Here is a 25,105-nt window from a genome sequence, read left to right as displayed (position 1 = left end):
CCTGGCGAAGTCCGTCAGAGATAGAGACGAGCGTTTAGACAGCCAGTTATATGCAGCTTTCGAATCCATATACGCTATTGCGACGCGGTTGGGGAGCGCTGGTGCGGCGTATCAGGGGTTCATCGGTATGTTTCTCTCACACCACTTGCATGAGCGTGGCGTGGACGCATGAGCGAGGCAAAGGCGTTGGAAGGACGGGTTGGCAGAACAGAAGAGCGGTTGCTTTGTACAACACGACTACGGGACATTTCTTTGAATTATACCACCTATCCCAGCGGGGTTTCCGGCTATCCGCATTTCATTTCCATCGCGCCTATCCCAATATTGCTAAGATATCGTGGTTCCAATGCTGCTCCTTCATTCTACGCATTGTCAGCGTCGAAAGTGAGGCGAACAATCGTTTGAACGTCAAGGCGGTGAGGGAGCACGGCCGAGATTAGCTAGCCCATGCACACGACTATCGAATCACTGAACACACGCTCGTTTGTGCTCCCACGAACCGGGCGAGTCCAATGGCATCGACTTGTGGTGCGTCTAGGCGCTTGTTCCCGTGATCGGCTTTCCGAGCTCGACCGCTTATGCTCGCGGTCCCAGCGAATGGGACCAGCCTTTGGAGAGACCTACAACCTTCCCATTCATGCACAAGGTGACAAGTCTGCGCATTGGTATCGTTTAACCTTCCAAGTCGCGGAATGATCCATGGCGTCCACGCACAGCTGCAGGCAGGGCCGCCGCGCCTTCATCCGTCCATATAAATGGACCATGCCCTCAGCCAGCGCGACGCGTACCGAAGCCTGGGGCTAGTCAGGCAGGACGAGAAGCTTTAGAAGAGATATTATCCAGCGATTGCAATCTGTATTGCTGTCGGCTTGAGCGAGTGGCGCACTTTTCCTTGCGGAAAGGGTGGAGAGGCTGTGCTCAGCCATTGGCGAGGACTTCACCGGTTGCTGCACACCCAGACTTCAGCCTCGTTGTCGCAATTGAGAGTGCATCAGGCAGACGTACTCTAGTGACCATTGCCTTCATTTTGAGCCGCTCGCCACCTTACATCCGCCCGGTCTCTATATCTTAGGGTTATCAGGCTGAGCAACGTGGTTTACTTGGATTAGCCCCCTCACTCTCTTACCCTACCGACGTTACTAGCTCGGGCATCATTGCTTAGCAGAATATCCTCACCGGCCTCGTGTGCAGCGTTTACGTTACTGTCTATATAACCCGCCGTTCAGCACGCTCCACGAGCTTATCGAGGTCAGCGATTGCCCAAGGCAACAGCCCAACGTGGAACCACCAACATAGATACATCACCACCACATGAACAATACAAACACGTCTAGCAGTTCCGGAACGAAAGTTTTAATCACAAACAAGCTTTCTTCTACAGGATCATCATCACCAGTCCTGATACCCACGCCCACAAGCATCGAAGAACCAGACCCTGACGACTCCGCAGTCATGGAAGTTGAGTCCAGCAAGGCTGCGGCGGAGGCCGCCAACTCCGGAGCACAGGAAGCACAAGCACCCATCCCACCACCCGAATTGGCTGAGGACAAGGATGCCAAGCTCAGCCTTGCGGACACAAAGTCGAAGTCCAAAGCTAAAGTAACAAAGAAGAGTGAGAACAAGTCGGACAAGAAGGGCAAGCGAACAGAGAAGATGAAGAAGCCAAAAGAGAAGAGCTCATCAGGATCGGACATCAGTGAAGATAATGAGAGCGACGATGAGAGCAGCGAGAATGAGCGCGTAAAGAGAAAGAAGAAGGCCAGAGTCACTGCGCGAAAAGCGGCCGAGAAGAAGAAAGCGCAGTTGAAGGCAAAGGAGAAGTCAAAGAAGAGGAAGAGCCGGAAGCATGTGGACAGTGATTCTTCTGAGTCCTCTGAGAGTGAGAGCAGCAGCGATAGCGAATCTGAGTCGGAGGACGAGAAGGCGAAGCGCAAGAGGAAGGCCAAAGCTAAGGCCAGGAAGAAGAGTAAGTATGCCGTCTTCCTGCATGTCTCTCATCGAAATTTTCGCATGCACCTGAATCGCTGACTTACTTTCTCATAGGCAAGAAGTACGAGAGCTCAAGTGAAGAGAGCTCGTCTTCGTCTTCATCCTCTTCAGAGAGCGACTCGGGAATCGAGAAGAAGAAGCGCAAGAAGGCCAAGGCCAAGGCCAAGCTCGCGAAGTTGAAGAGCAAAAAGTCGAAAATTTCCGTCAGCGACTCCTCAGCCTCGTGTACAGACAACGAGGCGAACAGCACCGCCGCCACTGAAGCAACCAGTACGACATCGACAGACGACGTTGCTATGAAGCTAGCCGCTCAGAAAGCCGCAATAACCGCAGCCATGCAGGCACAAGCTGCACAGAGCAAAACACAACTTGACCTGGCGAGCTTGAGTAAGGCACTAGCGCTCACTGACGCAACGAGTACGGCGACTGCGGCAACGCAGCCGAAGAAGAACGTTCTCGAGTTCAAGCGGGTGGATCAGGTGTGGGATTCTAAGATCCGCGACTACAAGTACACGGAGAGCGTAGAAGACGTGAAGGATGAGTTCGATTGTGTGTTCACTGTTCGCCGGAGATTCGGCTGGGACAATAAATACCTGGAGACCATGATCGATATCAAGTCTAAGGTACTTCGTAGTGTCTTACAGGTCATCTTCAAGGACTGCAAGAGTGTTAGTCTAGTGGAGGACAAGCCGAGCATGCACCCACACTTGCTCTTTCATTACTACGATGAGATCAAGACGTATGTCAAAAAGACACTCAAAAAGCAGCTGAATAAGGCGAAGAAGCGCAAGGTGCAGAAGGCGATTCAGCAGCAGATTAGACAGGGTCGGCTTCTGTTAAAGTATGTTGATGAGGACTATGAGGAGACGAGGAAGGCCCTGAAACCGATGCTTAAAGCAGGTGAGTACCACTACGTTCTCGGTAGTACGCATTACTTGGGGCATTAGTGCTCAGTATTAATAATGTTTCCAGGCACCATCACATACGACCTTGTCTGGGCTCTCTTTAAGCCCAACACCGTCGCTTACACCACGACGTACGGCAACAAAGACGACCCGCGCTGCTTCAAAGTCGACTACTGCTACGAGCAAGAAAACTGGATGACCCTCGAAAAGAACTGGATGATCGAAGGCCGCTATCTCGAGTACGACGGCAAGGTTTTCGGTTTTGGAGACCACTTTGTGCCAATTCGCCAATTCCGCGGTTCTAAGAAGATCTCTAACCTAGGCACCTACCCGCTAGAGTTCCACAAGGACCCAGACACGCTCAGGGAGCAGCTTATCGAGCGCGGCAAGAAGTTCGTCACGCTTCAGGGCATGAACTATATGTTCCATTGCGGATTGGGGTATCTGAAGCATAAGAATACAGTGCTGAAGCACAACATCAACGGCAGGGTGATGATCGACCCGGCCATATTCAGGAGACTACATCCGAACTATCTGCTGTCCTACATCAAGGCGGTAAGTAGATGCCTTTGTTCTGTTATATTGCTCATGAGAACGTGTGCTGACGATGATTGCTGTAGGACGAGCTTGGCCCAGACGAAGACGAGGACGAAGGAGAATCTGACTGCTGTGGCTCAGAATGCGGTTCCGACTCAGAGACAGAGAAGCTACCCAAGATGCGCACCGTCATGTGGCGCGACAAGTCTGGCAAGCGCCGCCTCATTCGAATCGAAAAGACCGACGACACCGAGGACATCACTTCACAGAAGCTCGATGTCGTCGCAAACGAAGAAGACGAGATCAAGCACATCTTCTCCGAAGAAGAACTACTCATCTCCTCGCCCGTCGTTCTGGGGTTCTCCTTCTCCGAGAAACTCTGGCTTGAGTTCTCCCTCTCCGGCATCAGCGACATCAAGTGGCAAACCGAAGCCTTCGAATCGCTCGTGCTCCCCTCGCAGATAAAGCAGAACCTGAAAGGTCTCGTCTCCTCGCACCGCTTCAATGCCGCGAAGACTATCGACGACGTCATCGTCGGCAAAGGCAAGGGCCTCAACGTCGTGCTGCATGGTCCGCCAGGCGTAGGCAAGACGCTCACGGGTGAATCCATCGCAGAGTTTTTACGCTGCCCGCTGTACATGGTGTCATCCGGCGAACTCGGCACTAACGCCGCCCAACTCGAGCGCGACCTCAACCGCATCATGGAGATTACACACGCGTGGGGCGCGATATTGCTCCTCGACGAAGCAGATGTCTTCCTTGAGGCCCGCCAGCCACACGATATCCACCGTAATGCGCTCGTCTCCGTTTTCCTGCGCCTGACGGAGTATTACCAGGGCATCTTGTTCCTGACAACGAACCGCGTGGCGACGTTCGATGAGGCGTTCCAAAGCAGAATCCACATGGGAATAAGGTACGAACAGTTGACAGTCCAGGCGCGGAAGAAGATTTGGATGCATTATGTTGGCAAAGTTCTTGCTATGGAGGAAGGAGAGGCCAAGTCGAGATCCTTTGCAGACACGGACTTCGATGAGTTGGCGAGGAAGATCATGAATGGTCGACAGGTACGTACATTCAGGACAGTGTTACTTGAGTTGGAAAAGCCAAGGCTAATGGGGAATAGATTAAAAATGCGGTGAAGACGAGCCAATCGATCGCAATTTCCGAGAAGGGAGTGTTTGGTATGGACTACGTCAAGCGCGTCATGGAAAGCCATGAGACTTTCGAGGAGGACATGAAGGGCGGGAGGGGTTACAGGGATGCGATGAGGCATTATACCTAAGACTGAAAAGATACGAGTACAGGGTACAATCGCATTAGAGAGAGATGTACAAATTGTTTACAGGGAAATACGTTTTGCTGGGTTGGATTCGGGAAGGCAGGTGTAGAGGCATTGGGGCAATCGGATATGTTACGGCCGTATGTATAACTATTAGATGAATACGTCACTCAATGTCTGGCAACAACAGTCACAATGAAACGTATATCCAAAAATTTGTGCTCTCCGTGCGACTGAGACAGCTCTCAACAATAATGATCAAAATCGTGATACCTTAGGTGAACAAAGCAGTCTTGGAATGAACGAGTGTTGATCAATTGGCAGTTTCGCGTCTGGGCGGTAATTCGGCGCGGACAGCGAGGTCGTGAGAAATATGATGACCGTAGGTCTCCGGTCCGCTGCGTGTCTGGTTTAGCTTTCTAAATCAAGATCGGCGTTCGATACGAAGAAGACGAATGAGGAACTAGAATCTCGGGGTTTAGTGAAACTCTTTTCGAAATTAAGTTTACACATTGCTTCGCCGATGCTACGTTCACAGGTAGTCTTCCCTTTTCAGTGCGGAATGCTGTTGGCCTTTACCAAGATTGGGAAGTCTCGTATCTAATCAGGTGTATGGACACATCGAAGAACGAGTGTGCTCTTGTACTAAGCGCTGGCCTATGACATACAAGTCCGTCGACAGGGCCTTCCCTGTTTCGGTGCAGCGTTGTCCCAGCATCGGTACGTTTTGCCCCGGAGAACATGCTTTATGCTAATATACATCGAACTGCTGCACTATAACTAACGGGTGCGATTTGGATAATTGCATAGATCGCTTAGGCGCACGCGCCGATAGCTGGAACAATAATCGCCGCTAATATGTCTTTATTCGGTACGAGAGCCGCAATGAGAAAAGGGCTCTTACTACTTCTAAAAAGTCGGATCCAAAATCATTTAAAGAAAGGTATCACGGTGTGAAGAGTCCCTGCAGAACTTGAAGATGCATTTCATCGATCGCGTAGTGACAGCTCTTGCGCTCTGTGGAGGTGCGAATGCAGCCTTTGGGTTAACGTCGACGAGCTCGAAGTATACTGTGGATACAGATGGTGGGTTGGTGTTCGAAGTCAGCAGGCATGTCGATTTGTACCCGTTTGTATGCTTCTTGCCATATGTGCTAATTATTGAGAAGGTCCAATGGTGATATAACCAGCCTGAAATACAATGGCGTGGAGTACCAAGGTACTAGTAAAGCCTCAGCGATCAATTCCGGCCTCGGCACCTCCACTGTCACTGGCGAGACAGTGAATGGCTATGTCAAGATCACGGTCAAGGCCTCTGGGCTTCCAGTAACACAATACTATGTCGCGAAACCGAAGGAGCCAACGATCTACATGGCTACGTACATTACTGGGGAGGTCGACCCTGGAGAGCTACGATGGTTGGCACGATTGAAGACCTCAGAGCTTCCCACTGGTGTACATGGCAATGTGGGTGACACCCGAGGTTGCACTGCATTCGAAGGCAAAGACACTTTCAATTGCCCTGATGGCACGACGCGATGCAAGATGTACACTTCGGACAGATTCATTGATGACAAGGTACACTGTGTGTCAGGATCAGTAAGATGTTTCACCCTTCTCTTTTCGAGCGAGACATTTCCGTTGACGCATAACAGAAAACTCAGGTATGCATGGTCATGCCAGGCACTGCGTACGAGACTTCTGCAAGCGGTCCATTCATGCGTGACATCAACAGCCAAACCACGTCCAGCGATCAAGAGCTTTATTGGTACATGAACTCGGGACATGTCCGCACAGAAAAATGGCGCTTTGGCCTTCAAGGCCCGTATGCGATGACCTTTACCTCGCCCAACACGAAGCCTTCCGAGAACCTTGATACGAGCTTCTTCGGCACTCTCAGTATCCAAGGATATGTTGCGGCCAGTGGGCGTGGAACGGTAACCGGAGCTGCCACAGGAGTACCAAGTGGATTCGAGACGGTCGTGCACTGGTTCAATACCAACGCGCAGTACTGGACCAAAGCGAGTGGTGGGAAATTCACATCACCGCTGATGAAACCTGGATCTTATAGTATGAGGCTGTACAAGGGAGAGTTTGCAGTCGCAAATGAGACTGTCACTGTCACGGTTGGCCAGACCGCCACCAAGGACATCGCGTCCAAAGAGACCAGCGTACCTGTTATATGGCGGATTGGCGAATTCGATGGCAAGCCATCCGAGTTAAAGAACGGCGATAAGATCGAGAGGATGCATCCTTCTGATACTCGCATGAGCAGCTGGAGCGGTTCGTTCACCGTCGGCCAATCTAAAGCGTCCGACTTCCCAATGGCATTGTGGGCAAAGCAAGGAAGTCCTGCAACAGTCACGTTCACCTTGACTCAAGACCAAGTAAAAGGACATGTACTTCGCATCGGTACTACGCTTTCGTTCAAAAGCGGTAGGCCATCTGTCAAAATCAATAGCTGGACAGGAGCGGACCCTGGCGCGCCGGTCAGTCTTTAAAATAAGTACAGTTCGCATTATACTGACAAGTTGCAGGTACTTATCGACAGCCGTGGTGTAACTCGAGGCGCGTACCGCGGATGGGGCGATATGTATGCTTGGAGCGTGCCTTCAAGCGCGTTTAAAGTTGGTTCGAATACGCTCACGGTGGGTGTTTATGGAAGTGGAGATGCGACGTGGCTGAGCGCAAACTATGTTATTGATGCACTGGAGCTGCAGGATTGAGGTATTGACGTAGGAATCTTTCTAGCCATACCGGCCCCCACTCTTTTAAATCAGCAATCTACCTTCCATCACTGGAACAGCGCCTCCGCCCAGTGTGATCGTCTCGATGCCCTTGTCTCCTCCCATGATCACTTGCACATAAATCTCGCTCTTTCTACCCATTTCAACGCCCTGTGTTATAACGTAGTCTAGTGTCTGGCCAGGCTTCCCTTGCAGAAGAGAAAGATATGCTGCCAGGTCACTTGCTGCACTCCCTGTAGCTGGGTCTTCAAGTGACCCTTCTATCATCCTCGTTCTCACGTGTTGCACCCCGGCAACAGCGGAAGTCTTGACATAGAAGTATGTTCCCACGAATGTATCGTCCCAGCCTTGGTCCAATGCATCAACTGTTATTGATGTTGTTGTCTTCACTTTCTGGAGGGCTTCCAGGCTCTCGAGCTCAATGAGTACGAACGTCATGCCTTTGACAATAGACACAATCGGTATTTTCTGGTCATTTCCAACGAACTCTGCCAATGCAGGTTGCACGGCGAGCAACTCGTCTCGAGACCATACCCTATCATGGACGTGACTTTGCATATCGTAAGCTTATGCCGGAAGAACTTTTCTCGATATACATACACTTCATGAGGGATAGCAGCCTTAGCCGTCCTCTTCGCGGTGTCGTATTGAAGTTGTACTGGACCAGCTTTGATATTGAATCTCCCCCCGGACGATGCCTTGAGCGTTGGATTTTTGCGCAGCTTCCGATAGTGCAAGGCAAGCGGTGCCTTTCGATAAGAAGTTAATCATTGTCTAAGGGTGTCCAAAATCCAGAAATAGCATACCGATGGTAGGATGGCCTGCAAATGGCAATTCCTCGTGAGTGGTGAAGATATCCACTGTCCAAACACCGGGTTCATCCCCCACCGACTCGTGCAGGAATGTTGTTTCGGATAAATTGAATTCTCTAGCAATGTTTTGTTTCTGTTCCTGCGTCAACTTGCTTGATGCGGGGAGGCGAACAATTGCCAGAGGATTGCCCTCGTATCGCTTGTCGGTGAAGACATCGACGACAGTAAAATCGAGCTTGTTGGAATCAGAAGCCATGTTTACATGCAAGGTGATGAGATAGATGAGCAGACCACAAGACTGGTGGTGTTACTGAATGTCATCTGACATGACTCATGCCAAGACGCTACTTCTACGGTAGGGCGTGCATGGCGGACACGAGTGAGTAGAGCAAATCTCTTCTACCAAACGGGACATTCTATCGTATTCACGTCGGCGGCGTATTCCACCTAACTAAGCAGATGGTGGGCGGAGGCACGAGTCTGCTGTTCAGCGTGTCAGCTTGCTTGGACGACCTTTAAGTGACGGTGGTAGCAGACCTGCCTATACGGGTCAAGCGTAATACTACGCGTATTGAACGTGATGTTCGAATGAGCCGAGGCGCAAGCTACTCATCAGTGGGTTCTAAGGATAAAGAGGGGACTGCGCAGAAAAGGAGTCCAAGCCACTGAAACGCGCGTCTACGAGGTACGGATGGAGCTCTGCGACTAGCAGCATTTGGGCTTCGCGGCTCCGCAAGCGCCTTTTCAGTGGGTGCTTTTGCCCACCCCCGACACGCGAGCTCCTCCGTCTGCCACACGGTGCCCTCTTGCGCCAGTCACTGTTTCGAGAATCTTACCCAAGTCAGCGTAATTATTATTGTGCTTTTGCAGTATCCATCAAAGTGGCGGCCGTGTCACTTTCTCTACTTCAGATTCAATCGTATCAATGAGATTTCGCGCTTCATCGCGCGAAACATTCATGCAATCCAGCGGGCAACATTTTCACGATTCTTCCTCGGACAAGTGAATTTCGCGTGGAATGTTCACTCAAACCTTCGGTTTCTGTGCAAGCTCTTGATCGCAAACGTGGGGGAAATGAAGCGAGTACTGGGCCCTTTAGACAAGCGAAAGAGACTGACTCGGTGTCAAGCTTGTTCTGCAAGGCGAATCAAGGTTCAAGCCCTTTCAACTATCACTTATAGTCGAGCTAATTCAGAGGCTTTAGTGCGAGGGGGGGCCTCCATGCAAATACTGCTCCCGAGCTCAACAAGTATGTTTACCAGCAATTCCGGCACATGACGAGTACAAGTTCATCGCCGTGACAGAAGCCGCCTATGCCCGCACAGTAACCAAGCACAATTCCAATTTCAGGACAAAACCCAGCGCGGTTTACATGGACCTGTTTGCAGCCTTCATCCAACGATGCCAGTTCACAAGTGGGTTCGTCTCCGTTGACAAAGACTTGTCTCATCTTGTTCACTCGTCTCACCTGTTATATGACCTTGCTCTTTCGATTGGAGCGTTAGAAGCCAGCAGGAGAGCCTCTTGCAGGCAGTTACACACACCTAAAAAAGCCCGGGTTGTGGCATTCACGCGTTACGGCAATGCATTAAATGCGCTTCGACAACAATTACCCAAGGTAGGGGCGGTTTACTGTGAGGATATACTGTGGAGTACTTTCCTTTTCGGCTTGTTCGAAGTAAGTGCCTTCGTACTACAGTAGAAGTTTCCGATGGCTAATGCCCCGATGTAGCTAGCATCCGAAACATCTGGAGAGCGTTGGGCTAAGCACATGTTCCACGGTACATCGAAGATATTAGCACTTGCTGGCCCCACCGGGTTATCGACCTCCCTGCATCAGAGATTGTTTGATGCCTTTCGAGTACTCGAGGCAAACAGAGCTATCCTCTTTGGCGACTATACATTCCTCTCACAGCCTGCTTGGGTCTTGCATCAATCCAACAGGCACAGTCTATTGTCCCAGGAGCACATTCTTCGGAACCCAATGGACACCATCTTCACCCTGAAACTGCAAGTTGCCACTTTCAGTAAACGGTAAGCATTTGGTGTACACAAAGTACGATCGCCAGCGACTGAAATATAGTAGGTTTTTTGATCAGATCGAGAGTATCCCTCATGCAATGAGACCATTCCATCCCACTATACAAGCCCTTGCGTATGAAGGGATAGACATACTCCAAAAACTCTACCAGTGGCACCAACACTACTTGCAGAGCTTGTTATCTGAGACTGCATATACCCAGCTGGCCCTTGTTGATTTCCATGCCTTAGTTCTATTTCATTGCCAAAGCTACAGCTACTACGAATGCTGGGACGGTCTGACGGTCCCTTCGTTGACAAAGGATTGCATCGAGTTCCATGTCAAAGCCATCATAGACTTGGCTGGAAATATCCAAGCGGCTCCTCATGTCCCTGGAGTGTTATTGTTATTCGCCTTACGTATGGCGGGTGCGCACGCAACAGATACCACGGCGATGCGAATGGTTATTCAACGACTGGAGTCTATCTACTGGGAAGGTTTCGTGGTCTCGGAGAGGATCAAGTTAGATCTTCAAGAATTATGGGAATATCAGCGAAGACTAAATTGTCTTCAATAAGTCTACTGATAATATGTGGGAAGGCAAAGCTCTGAGTATAAGGGGGCTGCGTGCCCTTCAATATGTGTAAATATGTACACTGAAATGTGGGCTGCGACAGCTTACATCGGCACAAGACTTGAGGAAGCAAACGAATTATGGACAAAGTCTATTCCAAAGGCGCGATGACGTCTTCCAAATGTAAGGACAGTAACACAAGTGACTATGTAACTATGAATGTATGATACTTCACTTGATCTGAATGTTGAAGTACTCAGTGATCACCCTGGTGCGACGCCCAGGAGAAAAGTAGTCGTAGCCCACGATAACATTGCAGTTGTCAACGTATATCGTTACAGGAATCACTCCTTGATACATGATGTCCCACTAGTACACGCTATCAGTGGATTTGATATCCAGGACAAATAAATTGTGTGGGTGTTCCGATAGGGGGGTTGGGGGAAGGGGCTCTTACAGCTGCTACAAGACCCTCGACGATCCGACGCTTGACTAGCCCGGCGTACACGGCACCAGAATCCACAAGAAACGTTTCTTCGAAGATGGGGAAGTTGGAGTTGACGTAGTCCCTCCAGATAGTTGTAGTATTGCCGGAATCGTCAGAGTACGTGGTGACGATGTTCTCCACGAGGCCCTCGTCGGTGACGTTTGCGTAATTGAAGTTGGAGGACTGCAATCCGGTCTTGGAGGTCACATAGGCGTGAACCATTCTTTTGGAGGGCGAATTCAAGATGTATCCGGCTGCGATATTCGTTACATTCGAGTCCCTGGGGTTCCATGTTAATTTGTAGACTAAAGAAGGAAGAGCGTCATAGGGTACCATTTGTGTTGGATAAAGCTGGCTTCAAACTCAGGCTTTACCAGTGGTGGATCAGGTTGAATGAAACCAGATGAGAATGGCGTAGTAGAAGACGAAAAGCTGTGACACTTCGACGCCTCGGCGGACGTCGTGACAGCAGCTACAGCAAGACAAAGTTGGAGAGGGTGCATGTTTGAGGGACTAGAGCAAAGTTCGCGGTGATGAACTCTATCTGCTACTCAAGAAGAGGTACATTGGTGGGCCTTTATAGTCACGAATGGCACCAGAGGATGTACCCCAATGTGGATAGTGCAAAGTGCGTTTGAATGTTTCCCGATTTGTATTGGCTTAGCGAGAAACCACTTTCCCTATTTGGTGACCCCTAAGCTCTCTCGTTCCTCCACAGCGGCAGGCGTAGCAGGAAGACACAAGGCGCTAACCAACTGTTACGGAGTCCTAATGTAAAATGGTGCAAAGAGCGTTCGGTTACATCCCAATGTGGATAGTGCAAAGCGCGTTCAGTTGCTTCCCGATTCGCATTAACTTAGCGAGAAACTAACCCTAAACGCCTAGGCTACTTGGGATTGGCCCCAGAACGATTGATAGGTCTAGCCACCAGCTGCGCATGCTCAAACATTAGTTCACGTAAGTTTGACGCCATCTAGTTATCAGCATTTAGACGTATGTATTAGTGGAGTGTGAAGATAATTGCCGAACTCCAATATATAAAGAGAATCCAACTTAGCCAGACCGAAACAAAAACAAAAACACGAGCAAGCTGGGTTGTGACGTCCCTGGCTCGGGCATCAAACATGACACCATGATAAGCACGACTAAGTCCATTAGACTTTTAGATGATGAGGACAGGAGCATTGCAGGTGATGTAGGAAGATGCTTGTTGCTTGTTACCTTATCTGTTTACCATCTTGTGCCAGTTCGCTCGTCCTGCGTTGACAGAAGGATCCTACAAACAATCAAACTTCGTCTATCGCATTACCAATCGCCTCTAGGCTACAACACGTTTTCTTGATGCCATTGTGCTTGGCACGACCGAAGAACAATAAGCTATCTTCTCAATCAATCGCACTGCTCATGCTGAAGTTGAGGGTGAGATACATCACACGACGATCCGGAGCGGTAGAAGTGGACTGCAGCAACGCTTTTCGTGTCACTGATCGTTGTCCCCGAACGTTTTTTGCGAAGTTGCCTACTTCGAATACCGAAGCTCTGTACAACGAGTCCGCCGTTTACGGTAGGAGCCTTCGTATGCATCCTACCATGTGGCTTCCCAAGCTAGCCGAATTCTGGACGTACTGACACCTCGACTTTGAGACGCTTGAGATCACGGGTGGGCGAAGTCGCTCCCTCATGGCCTTCTATTCCCAAGGAATAGGTCATTGTGGTTCAAACTCAATGCACGAATCGAATCGCAAGGCTATTTTTAGTGTACTCGCTGCCGAAGAGTTCAGAAGCGAGTATGTCTTTATGATCGATCCCTTGGTAACGGTGATCTACCATAACGTGGTAGCATGTACTGCGCTCATCTATCCACATCTACCATATAGTGTGAGAACGGCGCCGATCGATTCTATATAAGGACATGAAGAGGCTGTCAAGGGAAGGGATTCGATTCGGTAGGTAGCTGGTCTGAAGGTGGAGAGACAAGCTTGGAAGTCGAGAACAAGAACAATTTGACCTGTTATACGTTCTCAACGTGCTGGTTCCTACCGGGTTAGCTACACTCCCCAGTCATATAAGAATCTCAATCATGCTTGTCCAGGTATAATCTGGGACTCCAATCAAAGCGTCTAGATGGCTTCCCCAGATTATTTTCCGATTCATCTTTTTCTTCCGGCCGAGACTTCTTGCAGCTGTTGCAGAGTTGTTCAGTATTCTACGCGCACCTCATGAACACCGAAACAGTTCACGTCCCAGGTCTATAAATTGAAGAATTCTCGAAGAGCGGAAGCATCACGCGCTGAACTTCGTTCTCTTTTGTATCATTTCGAGTAACGAAGGAGCTGTTGAGAAAAATGAACTTGGTAAGTGAGCGAATAGATCAGAATTGCTACATAAGAGATCGTGCCGGATTGGCAGAATATATAATCGCTCATAACCTGAAACAGGCCCATGCTCATACCAAGCATTCTCACGTGATCGATTTGACTGATCACACACGCACTTCGTCAACCAGCATTCGTCCCGCGATCACTCAAGCTAAGTTTAGTCATCTCAGAGACCTATGCTCATGCTTCAACAGGAGCGTTACTCACGAGGCTGGCCAAACAAAGCCACGTTCGCGTAATTGTATTACCATAGATCTACATATGCGCCGATCTATCCCCACTCCTACTGATCGAGCAAATTCATTGGCCAAGGGCATATTAATATTCGACTTGATTGACGATGTACGGACCCGGGATGCTGGATGTCCGATGTCGTACAACCCTACATGAGTCGTGGGCACGAGGATAGATTAGCTCGGTCTGAGCCCTGCTGTAGGCGGGGCAGAGAATTATTCACTTTTCTTGCAAAAGAACCGTCGTAGTTCTAACACATCTTTAAAAGACTGGAAGCGTCCTGTTGCCAGCCGCAGATAGTCATGGCGCCAAGATTCCGTGCCGACCAGGTGGGATCTCTCATCCGGCCGCAAGCCTTGCTAGCTTTGCACAAGACCGCCTCCGAAGGCATACCTCTTGCAACTACTTCCAGCGAAGAAACTAAGATGAACCTTCAATCAGCGACAGCGAAGGCCATAGCAGATGTTGTGCAGAAGCAGTTGGACTTATGCATCCGTCCCATCACCAGCGGAGAGTATGAGCGATCGGTGTTCTACGAGGGGTTCTTCGAGAAGCTTCGTGGAAACGAGCTTCGTAATGTTCGTGTACCGGAAGACTTTCGTCCTAATTTACCGATCTCCGAGAGCTTAGTGAAGGCTGGAATACAGGAAACGCCGGCAAGTATTACTACGGGAAAGATTGAGCACGTGGAGCCCGCGTATTTGCATGTTTGGGAGATGTTGAAGAAGGGTGTGCCGCAAGAACACTGGAAAGACTGCAAGATCGCGTTGCCATCACCTACATGGCAGCATGTTTGGCTCTCGAAGGGCCGGACATATTCTTCAGACGTTTATTCCTCAGATCAAGAATACTTCGCCGACCTAACTGCTGCTTATCGAGCCGAGATCAGGATACTCTACGATGCAGGTCTGCGAAACTTGCAGGTTGATGATCCGCAATTGCTGTACTTCATCTTGGAGAGCTTTACGGACGGCCTTCGAAGCGAGGCAGTTGATCCGTCTGAGCTGCTCGATACCTACATATGGGCTCTTAATGAGGTCGTGAGGGACCGTCCCGAGGATCTGTATGTTGGCGTTCACATTTGCAGGGGCAATATCCCTGGCTCGAATACTGGTGTCTTGGAAGGTTCATACGAAAGTATCGCGGAGAAGCTATTTCGAGAGCTCGATTATGATACTTTCTACCTCGAGTTCGATGATGCTAGATCTGGCTCTTTCGAACCGTTGAGATTTTTGCCTCAGGGGAAAACTGTCACTCTCGGTTTGATCTCCACTAAGACACCAGAACTAGAAGACTTGGATGAGTTGAGGAGGCGTGTTCAAGATGCGGCTACTGTTATCGCCTCTGGGCAAAAGAGAACGACGGGAGAAGTTCTTGAAGACTCATTGGCGGTCAGTCCTCAATGCGGTTTTGCGAGTGCTCACCATGGGAAGAATGTTGGGTCCGAGGAGCGGATGTGGGACAAGCTGGTGCTCGTTCGTGACTTGGCAAGAAGCATATGGTCAGGCTCTTCCTAAAGCTCACGTCGATGTTGTCCAGATTGCAAGGGTCTTTCGTGTTAATCGCCAACAAGAAGATGAACAGATGCTCCGTAAAAGGGCTCGAGGATCATCTTGTGCCCTTTAAAGAGCTCAATGCAGAGCTCTTCTGTGCTTTATATAGCCATCTTTGAGTTTGGTTGAAGACGATAGGTCATGACATTGCAAAGAAGAACAAAACAAGAAGTGACATAACCATATTGGTCAGATAACTTGCTTCGCTTCCCACTCTAACAGGACTTGTACACATTCCTGGTGTCCATTCTCTTTAGCAAGGTCCTTAGCAGTTTTTCCATCACTATCTCTTAACCACGCACTCACTTGCTTTGCTGAGTAGAGATTGGATCGAATCAGGCGATCCAATCCTTCCAAGAACCTTATCCGAGCTGCCTCCATCAACGGAGTTCGTCCTTGCTTATCAGCATCATGTGCAGTGGCATGATAGGTGAGAAAATGCATTGCTTCGAGGCGCTTGTAATGAACGGCATACCACATCGGTGTGCGGCCTTGTTCGTCCATGAAGTTGTCCCCGAGCGGGCTGATCAAAGTTCGCAAGACATTACTGTGGTCGTATTGCAGAGCCAGTTTGATCGCTGTCATGATGCTGTCCTCAGAAAGCCACGCCGTACCCACGATGCCCATACGCTCGATGTTAGCCTCTAGACTAAGATGGATAATGAGGTGATGTCCGCAACTCGCCGCCCATTCGAAGAATGTCCGTCCGGTTTGATCAATTTTTGACAATATGACACTGAAGTCATCCAGTTTTGTATAGTAGGCATGTAATTGGCGAAATATCCTTGGATGACCTTGAATGGCGGCGATGTGGAGTGGCGAAAGCCCCGAGTCCGTTTTCGTGGCACAGATCAATCTCTTCGCTACCAAAACGTCGACCAGGTCTTCATCGCACCGCAAGCATGCTGCATGTAGGAGAGTGCGACCAACATGATCATACGGATCCTTGGTTATAGTTGTTGCCACTCCATCAAGTCCTGCATCGTATTCTTGGAGTGCGATGGATCGACCTAGACAGTCTCTCACACCAAGCAAACGAACGTCCTGTCTGATCAAAGGGTCGTGCAACAACTTTCCAGGAATGAAAAGTTGAGATTCACCAAAAAGTTCTTTCATCTCTTCTGGCACGAAGTCGTCTAGGATAGGCTCCGCTGAAAATAGATAAGCAACGTTGTTGATGAAGAATCGACGACATTGGGCGAATACTGCTACCCGAGCTGCCACTACACCAAACCTGAGAAACTGTTGCATCAGAAGTATGGTGACCATGCCGAAATGACCTTCTTTGTGATAATCGTCGATTATTTGATCCGTGTATGGGTGATACCTCTTTCGAGCTTCATCGCCGGAAGAGAGAAGATGGCTTGGAGCGTGAGAGAAATGGTCGAGGTCTAGAATCGCACTCATCGCGAGCTTGCTGTGCGGCTCCAATTCGCTGACGTGCTTTTGCAAGCGCCAGGCAAAATCCTCATATACTGAACAAATCTTGTACAGAGAAGATGCATGCATTTCCCGAGCTGGATCGCCCGATCGGAGCTTATTGTCCACCAAGGGATCCAGAATCATTTCGCAGATGGCGGTAAGTTCTCTCAAGGCCATTAATACGACGCAACGCAGGGACAATAGCTGTAGGCTTCAATAAATTAGTAGATGCATGTTGATGCAATTTCAACATACGTAAGACGATCTCTTAGCTCTTCCACTGAGCTGAGATGTGAAGCGGTGGTTTCGGTAGTAGTGCTTGAAATGTTGTGAGATCCATTGGTCATCCGGCTATTTGCAACGTGTGAAGTGTGGACGGCAAATGGCTTGCCTTGTATCTTCTCGTGATGCTCTTCAGCCTTGTGTAGAGGCTGAGAACAAGAAAGGTCCTTTTCAGAACATCTTTTACATTTGACCGGCCAATTTCCTTTGTTCCAGATACACTAATCATGCCGAACCAGTCAATTACTGCGTAAAGGTATCTTGGCTTGCACAAGACATACCTTGCTTTTGACCTTTGGGTCTCGGCAGAAGCGGCATTTATTGTAGCTCAACACTCGTGGTCGCCTTTCCCGTCTTCGAGGTGGTAGTTCCGGTCTCGTTACAGCTGGGTTGCTCAAACTCATGACTGTAAGTATGGATAATTTGGAGAAGAAAGCTCCGGTAGCGTTCTATTGTCAGCTTGAAGACGGGGCTTCGGCGTCTATACTTGTGTTGCGCATGATATGCTGCTCGGCAACCAATCAGATGTTTAACGCACAGTGCGGTCGCGTGGGCTGGGCCAGGCAACCTGCAGACAGCCGACAAGTTTCCCAAAACCAATCAGGATCATATCGCACTGCACTGCGGCGCGCGCCGGCCTTGAAACCGCGCAGCCCGACCATCAGGTTGATTAGCAGGGGTCTTGCGCAGCGATCACCTTGGATATGAAATCACTGGGCAACGCTCACCAGCTCTCGTAAGTGTCACCAATGGGAGTTCATACGCACCGTGTTCGCACTGCATTTCCAACCGGCAACACTACCATCTCTTCGCTAACTTCGCAAATATCTGACCGGTCAACCAAGAACACGGAGTAATGCACTTACCCACTCAATATCTGGACCAATGGTAACCTGCACGCACTGGACGCGCTTGCCAAACACCCGCACTCAGGAACGCACTGAACGCACTGGAGCCGCAGGACAATGCTGCTACACACCGCAGCCGTGACCAGCCTTATGCTTACCCTGCCGCAACCTCATATTCCGCCATGTCGCAGAGCATAAATAACTCCATCCCTTCGATATGCTGGTCTAAAAGCCAAAGTCGGCCACCTTGTTCTTGCATTTGATACCACATAACCAAAGAAAACCATGCCAGTCTCACGCCTCCGCCTCCGCGCTAGCACTGAGCCGCCAATTTTGACTTCTGTACCTGAACTCCTGCAAACTATCTTCGAAGGCCTCGCCGCGATAATCGCCGGTCTTGCTTTTGCCTTTGCGCTGTGGAAGTTCCAAGGCAAATTCCGTGCACACTATTACCGCCGACGGCGGGACCAGAGATCCTTTGAACTGGAGGCACAGCTTCCTGAGGTATGTTGGACGATGCATGACGCGTTACGGAAGGGCCTAATTGAAGGTTCGCGCACAGGTTTGGACTGCACGCTCGGATTGACAATGGGTTGCAAGCATTCTGAAACTGTGTAATCCGGGGATATAGAGCCTTAGACCCATCTCCTGTCGACGAGGATACTTCATGTGTGGGGAGGAGTAGCAAGGCGAGCTTGAGTCCAACATGAGACCAATGAGGAATATCGGTTTCATTCCCTAATGTCTTCGAGGTGTTAGCTAAGGTCTAGTAAGAGTGAGGAATGGAATGACATCACACCATCTCAAGCCTTAGAAACTTCTCGACATCCTCTATATACCTTCTTTCTGTTGTGCTCCTCACCTGTCCACCCTACCTATACAACAACCCCTCCACTTTCTCCGCAATAGCCAAACAACTCGTCAGCCCAGGACTCTCAATCCCCAACAAATTCACAAACCCTTCCAATCCTTCCTCTTTCTCGATGTGGAAATCCACAAACCCCTTTCCTCCACTGGTCGCGCTCGCTCTCCCCAATTTCGGCCTAATCCCCACATAGTCCAGGTCTACAGCCTCCCTCTCAACGCCCGGAAGATAACTTTGAATATCGTCGAGCGCAGCGCCGAGATTCGCTCGGTTGGGTGTGTAGTCCGAGGGATCATCCGTCCACTCGACGTCGGGGCCAAAGCGGATGCGGCCGCCCATATCGAGGGTGAGATGTGTGCCTAAGCCGCCATGGCCGGGGACGGGAGCGGGGTAGACGAGGGTGGAGGGTTTAGGTTTACTCAGTGAGTAACTATAATACGTGCCTTTTGCGTAGAAGGGCTTTCTATGGCGCTCCTTCGGCAATATCATATTCGAAATATCAATCGCCGCCAGTCCAGCAGAATTGATCAGCGTCTCAGTCGAGATGGTAGCTTCCTCGCCGTCTTCGGTTTTGGTGGTGACCTCCCAGCCGCCGCGGCCGGAGTCGATGGGCGAGACGCGCACGACGGGCGATTTGAAGGCGCAGATGCCGCCGCGGTCTTCGAAGTCGCCTTCGAGGAATTGCATGAGGGAGTGGCTGTCTATTATGCCTGTGCTGGAGCTCTCGAGGACGCCTGCTTCGGCGCGCACGTCGGGCTCCCGCCGCGTCGCCTCCTCTTTGCTCAGGAACCGCGTTGGCACACCAATTTGCTTCGCAAAGTCATGAATACCCTCGAGCGCTTTAAGCTGCGTATCATCCTGCGCGACGATCCATTTCCCTGTATTCCTGTGCGGGACCGAGTGTTTTTTTGCAGAGCTCGTACAGCATTGATTTTCCCTTGATGCAGAGCCATGTTTTTTGGGAATTGGGACCATAGTATAAGCCCGCATGTATGACCTCTGAATTCCGCGAGGATGTTTCCGTGCCCACGCTACCATGCCTCTCGATGAGAACTGTTGATGCGCCTTTCCGACTTTGTAGTTGGCGCGCTATAGCTAGGCCTACTACGCCGCCACCGATGACCGCGTGCGTGAAGTCTGCATCTCTCCGCGCGCTCGTGCTGAATCCCCTCTGTATCAATCGACGAACACAAGTCCTGTGTATAGCTCTTTGCAACATCATTGCGCAACTCTGGCGGTTGGCCACCTCTGCGATCGTGTCGTTGATTGCCCTCAGAGAATATTGACACGCTGATGAAAGTTTGTGGCAGCAATTGGGACCAAGAGAAACGAAAAACGCGGAATGCAGAGGGCAGTCAGCTTCATTGGGACAACAGCATCTTAGATACGCGCCGTTCGTGCTGATGAGACACAGATGAAGGTTCCTATCGGTCGGCGAGTTGCTTTTCGCGCCGCGGGATGATGTTCACTCTTACCGAGGCACGTGACGTCATGGTAAGAGTGGGATAGCGCGTGGCGTTACTGCACACCAACTCATGAGAACTTGTATGACTCCAAATGGGACCGCTACCTTCTCAATACCCCATGTACACAGTACGTCCGAAAAAAGACCATTTCGAACAGTCGGGTATCCTGGAGGACCCTGCCGCCGCTCTATCATAGATCAACGCCCCCTATCCGACGGAGCACACTCCGCCCCGCCACGTTTTCACGCACATCAATAACGACGTTGCTGCAGGTACAGAATAGCGTACCGCTCATCGTCGTTACCCCTGAAAACATTACTTGGACCGTAGCAACACTTCACTAGAACGACGGTTGGCACAGCAATTGGCGTCATAGATTAACATTAATCCTGTGTATACTTGCTTGCTTCTGCGCACTATATACAATCCTCATGTGAAGCATCCTCTCTATCGCCGCCGATGTAAAGAAAGCAGATGATGATCCAGTCATGGCCGCGTTCTGATCTCGTCGCTGTATCCCAGCCATATGTATTTACAATAAGGGAACGAATGTGCTTGGCAGCACACTATGCAGGAAAGAAGTTTCGGAGAATGCTCCGATAGAAATATGCTCATACGCCAGTAAAAGTCCGACTTTTGCATGCAATTACAAGGAAATAGATGCTTGCGCGGGCTGGAAGCCCCACACAATGCCACTCGAATGGCTATGAGAAGTGGTTTGTTCGTTCATAGGCCAGCTCATTTTGGAGGCTTCTTGCTCAATCTCTTCCGTTTCCTCTCCGAGTCGTTAGATCCGCTGCGTTGGTGACTGGATTCTAACTCAGCAGGCGGCGAAGCAAGCGGTGTAGGCGAAACATCGCGCATCAAACCACGTTGCTGCTGTTGCTGCAGCTCAATGCCGAGCTGCTGGGGAGGGGCCGTATAAGCCGAACGGGTGAGTGGGCTACGACCCTGCCGCTGGTCGCGCTGCTGGTTGCTGTAAGTCGGCTGAGGAGCCTCCAGTCCAGAAGCCTCCCGGGCGAGGGGAGAATTTGTAGCAGGCGCGTAAGGGCTGAGATCACTGGCTCCTCTAGTGTGGGGTGGTCTTTGCGATCCCTTGGATTGGGACATGTAAATCGATTCATCGGAGAGTGACTCAACGGACTCGTGGTAATTGTTCTTGCCGGACCCGGTACCAACCTCATACGGAGAGTTGTAGCGATTGTCGGCTTCGAAGTAGGCACCTCCGGCGGGTTTCTGCGTTGCTTGAGCCTTATGGTAGATGGATGCGTCGGCGGGATCCATAAACGATTCGACACGGCGAGGTAGATAGACGGAGTTTCCAGCTGAGGTCCCAGAAACAATCGAGTCCATGGACGAACGGGGATGGAGTGGAACGTTGGGAACATTGGGATTCCTGGGAAGCATGTTGGGCAGAGTGAGGCCAGAGTCGTTGGAGCCTTGCTGGTACCATCCGTTGGGCAGGCGTTCGGCTGGGGCAAAGCGACCTTCCAGGTGATCGGAGGGCTGGAGTGGGACGGGGGCCGGGCGGCCCTTTTGTACCTCTGCGGCCGCCTTGAAAGTTTCGGGCACAACGTTGAGATCATCACCAGTGGCTTCGGCTTGTTCGATGGCTTGAGCAGGTGTCGTGGTTGAGTCGGCCGTTCCAGCATCCGCACGAGGACCACCCCAGGTACGCTGACCAGCCGTGAAGATACCGTAGACCATGTACACCCAGTTGAAGAAGGGGTTGATGATGAACATGATGGGGTAAAGCATAATCTTGTAACGGCCAAGCTTGGCACCGAAGTAGAGCATAAGAAGCCAGTTAAGTCCGAGCGAGATGGCGATGAAACCGACTGGCAGGTTCTTGACCTTTTGTGATGTGGTGATAAGAGAGATAACCATGATGAAGAAAAGAAGGGCTGTGGTTCGGATGGTGTTCTGCATGAAGCGGACAACACAGAGAATTGGGTACCGCCTCCAGAGGCGGATATCTGTCAACATGCATACTTCGTTGGTGATAAAACCCAGGAACCAACGGCGGCGCTGCTTCAGAAGAGATCGGTAGGTTTGTACAGCTTCGGTTTTGCAGAAAGCACCAGTATTCATCTGGATCTGGTAACGTTCCTGAGCGCCAATCATGAACAAGTGAGTGAGCCAACGATCTTCGCCGAGATGGCACTTGCCGTAGTCGAACAGATCGTCGCACTGCTCGGCCTTGTCGGCGAAGTAGTACTTTGACATTTTGCGGAAAGCGGAGAAACGAAGGATAGTGAGGGCACCGGGCAAACAGGTGACAGCACCACAACCGGATTCGACAGATCGCTCAAAAAGCTGACCGTGTATGTATTCCATGTCCTGAAGAAGGGTGATGAGGGAGTTCTTTTCCGTAGTCGAGGTAATGACACCAGTCATGGCCAACATGTTCTTCTTGCTTCCAGGCTTGAGTTCCATCTCGTACATGAAGTTCTGGATGCAGACCTTGTCGAGAATGCAGTCAGAATCGATGAACAGCATGAACAGATTGTCGTTGCGCTTGAGGTACTCGGTGTAGATCTTGTCGATGAGCTTGAAGGTCCTCTTCTGGCAATGACGCTTTCCACCGTGTGGGAAACGAGAGACAGTAATACGGCACTGACGGTATGTCACATCGATGGATTTGGGGTACGAGTCGAGGGTCAACGGCACACCGAGCTTCTCGATGGTGTTGAGGTACAATTCGTCCTCCTGGTCCCCGTCGAATGAAAGGAAGATGTGCAAGCACGAGGGAGGGTAGTCGCAGTCCACGAGGGAGTCTACGGTTCGCAGGAGAATCTCGGGAATTTCCTTGTAGCAAGGCATGACAATGACGACCTTGGGCGCTGATGCCTCATCCAACACGGACTTGATTCTCTTTGTCCGGCCGACGGAATGAGTAACAAGCTGGTAAACGCAGAACAGCCACGGAATAGTGAGGAGACCGGCGAACGACCAGAAAGCGAACCACTGTAGGATCTGAACCATTTCGTTTGGGAAGTACTTGGTTACCTGGCTAGGTAGAGGTAGAGTGACGACCATGATTGGCAAGAAGATAGCACTGTGATAGTCAGCAATTAGTTTTGTGGGGGCACAAGTGTGACGTACCGAAGAGCAGTGAAGAGAACCATCATTATCACGGAAAGAATTCGGATGCTAATGGTTTCGGCTTTCTGGAAACACTTGACCAAGCAGTAGAGGAATGCGGCGACCCAGAGAAACCACTCGAGAAGAGCCGCAAGCATACAGCCGCCAACAATGGCCACATAGACAATCTACACATGGTCAGATTCGCATTCTGCGGTGTTTGTTGCTCGAACCACTTACATCCTTGGCCGGCCAGGGGTCTGAGATGGAGGGGGTGCCATTTGCGTCGGCAGCACGGGCAAAGATGCCCACGTGTTCCCACATAGCAAAGAAAAGTCGCCGCTGTCAGGTGTAGCTATCCAAGAATTGTTGACCAAGGCGGGGCACCGTAGACGAACAGGCGGTTCGACAAGCGGGGCGCACGATAGCGAGACAGCTGGCACTTATATCATAGACGTAGCAGCGGCCAGGGTTTGCTGAATTGAAGCTAAACTGGCGGGGTAGCTGCGATGATAAAGGCAGCGCGCTGGGTGACGTCGGGAAAGGTGAGGAAGCGGAAGAGTGTCCCAGGGCGGTGGAGCGTTGGCCAAGTGATACAAGCACGCTTGCCAGCAGAAAGAGTCGCACGACGCTAGATAATCGAGGGCGCACCGAGCTTGGGAGGCGAAGTGCGATGTGGAAATAGAGACAGCTGGATCTTGAACCGGGGTTGGCGCAGGGTCGTGGTGTTGCGGCGGCTATACACGAGAAGCGGTGGTGGTTCCAGATCAGGAAGGCAAACGAGTGTAGGAATGGAAACAGCAAACGAACAGCAGAGGCACCGCACGCTCTCGTGGACGGTGGACGCGAGTGAGGGGTCGGTATGCGAGGGAGGAAACAAAATACCTGCAGAAGAACGATGCTGGGGAGAGGCCGGGGATGTTTGTAGGCACGAGTGGTGCGGAACGCTGGGACGAATGCTTCGCCCAAAGGGTGCTGGTGCGGTGCGATCGTCACAGGGCCATCAACAGCGCTGCAGCTTGTGGACGGCTGCGCGGCCACACCAAGCCAGTCCCGCGCCGCTCGCAAGGAACAGCCTTGCGTAGCCGTCGCGCCGTTTGACGCGGCGTGAAACCTCGCCTGCTGCGCTGGTTATTTCTGGACGCTGGGCCGCGGTGGGTTGTCTCGAATGCTCGCTTGTGCTGCTCGATGAGGGCACCACTGCCCAGAGTAGACGACCACCCCGGTTTCAATATTGTACCTTCTTCGCACTCTATGCAGAAGACATCACACCCCCTTAACCTCAGTCTACACGGTACCTGTCGAGCATGTACGTGCGAAAGCTGGCCGTTGACCCCTAGCCGCCGGCGAGCCGTGGTTGAGGACCCGCGTTTCCACAGCATCATGCTGCAGTGGTAGCGGAAACACGGCGCCAAAGAATTTCGCGCTGCTTCAAGCGTCTCCGCAACCTCGCGCTGGGGTTTCTATTGCCAAGCGGATCGCTTCGCGACAGCGCACCAAGTCTTGACCAGAGCATCTTGGACCGCCGTACGCTGCTTGACTCGCTGCGAGCTTTCAGTCAATCTTCGGTTCGTGGGCGGGGCCGTCTCTGGGCGCCCGAATTCGAGAGCGTATCGATGTCAAC

At 50.9% G+C, this 25,105-nt stretch overlaps 7 protein-coding genes across 7 annotated transcripts; 3 read left to right on the top strand and 4 right to left on the bottom strand.

Annotated features, from left to right (window-relative positions):
• Positions 1-1,452: 1,452 nt before the first annotated feature.
• Positions 1,453-4,713, top strand: N0V89_006005 (uncharacterized protein; the record flags this gene model as incomplete). Its single annotated transcript, XM_056214778.1, has 5 exons — positions 1,453-1,966; positions 2,044-2,913; positions 2,962-3,449; positions 3,515-4,495; positions 4,555-4,713. 5 exons carry the CDS (start codon positions 1,453-1,455, stop codon positions 4,711-4,713), a joined length of 3,012 nt encoding a protein of 1,003 aa, XP_056072045.1.
• A 192-nt stretch (positions 4,714-4,905) lies between these two features.
• N0V89_006004 (uncharacterized protein) lies at positions 4,906-7,210 on the top strand (the record flags this gene model as incomplete). The annotated part of the gene is made up of 3 exons (XM_056214777.1): positions 4,906-4,928; positions 5,879-6,287; positions 6,365-7,210. 3 exons carry the CDS (start codon positions 4,906-4,908, stop codon positions 7,208-7,210), a joined length of 1,278 nt encoding a protein of 425 aa, XP_056072044.1.
• Positions 7,211-7,480: 270 nt separating this feature from the next.
• N0V89_006003 (uncharacterized protein) lies at positions 7,481-8,524 on the bottom strand (the record flags this gene model as incomplete). The annotated part of the gene is made up of 3 exons (XM_056214776.1): positions 7,481-8,006; positions 8,057-8,114; positions 8,263-8,524. 3 exons carry the CDS (start codon positions 8,522-8,524, stop codon positions 7,481-7,483), a joined length of 846 nt encoding a protein of 281 aa, XP_056072043.1.
• A 2,569-nt stretch (positions 8,525-11,093) lies between these two features.
• On the bottom strand, positions 11,094-11,571 carry N0V89_006002 (uncharacterized protein; the record flags this gene model as incomplete). Its single annotated transcript, XM_056214775.1, has 2 exons — positions 11,094-11,231; positions 11,320-11,571. The coding sequence occupies 2 exons, from the start codon at positions 11,569-11,571 to the stop codon at positions 11,094-11,096; spliced, it is 390 nt and encodes a 129-aa protein (XP_056072042.1).
• Positions 11,572-14,263: 2,692 nt separating this feature from the next.
• Positions 14,264-15,478, top strand: N0V89_006001 (uncharacterized protein; the record flags this gene model as incomplete). The annotated part of the gene is made up of 1 exon (XM_056214774.1): positions 14,264-15,478. One exon carries the CDS (start codon positions 14,264-14,266, stop codon positions 15,476-15,478), a length of 1,215 nt encoding a protein of 404 aa, XP_056072041.1.
• Positions 15,479-18,937: 3,459 nt separating this feature from the next.
• Positions 18,938-19,969, bottom strand: N0V89_006000 (uncharacterized protein; the record flags this gene model as incomplete). The annotated part of the gene is made up of 1 exon (XM_056214773.1): positions 18,938-19,969. One exon carries the CDS (start codon positions 19,967-19,969, stop codon positions 18,938-18,940), a length of 1,032 nt encoding a protein of 343 aa, XP_056072040.1.
• Positions 19,970-21,135: 1,166 nt separating this feature from the next.
• N0V89_005999 (uncharacterized protein) lies at positions 21,136-23,805 on the bottom strand (the record flags this gene model as incomplete). The annotated part of the gene is made up of 3 exons (XM_056214772.1): positions 21,136-23,455; positions 23,503-23,669; positions 23,722-23,805. 3 exons carry the CDS (start codon positions 23,803-23,805, stop codon positions 21,136-21,138), a joined length of 2,571 nt encoding a protein of 856 aa, XP_056072039.1.
• Between the last annotated feature and the right edge of the window lie 1,300 nt (positions 23,806-25,105).

The sequence above is a fragment of the Didymosphaeria variabile genome (assembly GCF_027946475.1).
Source record: "Didymosphaeria variabile strain IMI 356815 chromosome Unknown scaffold_4, whole genome shotgun sequence".
NCBI classification, from domain to species: domain Eukaryota; kingdom Fungi; phylum Ascomycota; class Dothideomycetes; order Pleosporales; family Didymosphaeriaceae; genus Didymosphaeria; species Didymosphaeria variabile.
Note: the sequence above shows the minus strand (reverse complement) of the source record. Positions and strands in the feature narration are given on the sequence as shown.